Below are 229 nucleotides of genomic sequence, written 5' to 3'. Positions count from 1 at the left end.
CCGGGGCTACGCCGCCAGCTGCCGGGTCAAACGGGTGTCTCAGCGCGAAGCCCTGGAGCAGCAGAAAATGGAGCTCCAGAGAGAGGTGGAGAGGCTGGGGGCCGAGAACGCCGGCATGAGGAAAGAGCTGGAGGGGCTCGGCGCGCGTCTCGCCGCGCTCCAGAGGTTCGCCAGGGGCTTGGAGGCCGGAGGGGGCCACTTGCTGGCTACAGCCCCGCGCCTCAACACC

General features: G+C 69.9%; 1 protein-coding gene across 1 annotated transcript in view; it reads left to right on the top strand.

Moving 5' to 3' along the window:
• maff (v-maf avian musculoaponeurotic fibrosarcoma oncogene homolog F) overlaps window positions 1-229 on the top strand; it is a 4,432-nt gene that overhangs the window by 3,879 nt on the left and 324 nt on the right. Inside the window, 1 exon segment of the mRNA XM_035663099.1 lies at window positions 1-229. This exon segment is cut by the window's right edge and continues 324 nt beyond it. Within this exon segment, the coding sequence (XP_035518992.1) occupies window positions 1-229 (229 nt within the window).

Source organism: Morone saxatilis, unplaced genomic scaffold (assembly GCF_004916995.1).
Source record: "Morone saxatilis isolate NCDOM2014 unplaced genomic scaffold, NCSU_SB_2.0 Contig1, whole genome shotgun sequence".
Lineage (NCBI taxonomy): Eukaryota > Metazoa > Chordata > Actinopteri > Moronidae > Morone > Morone saxatilis.
This window is presented reverse-complemented; position numbering and strand designations above follow the sequence as displayed.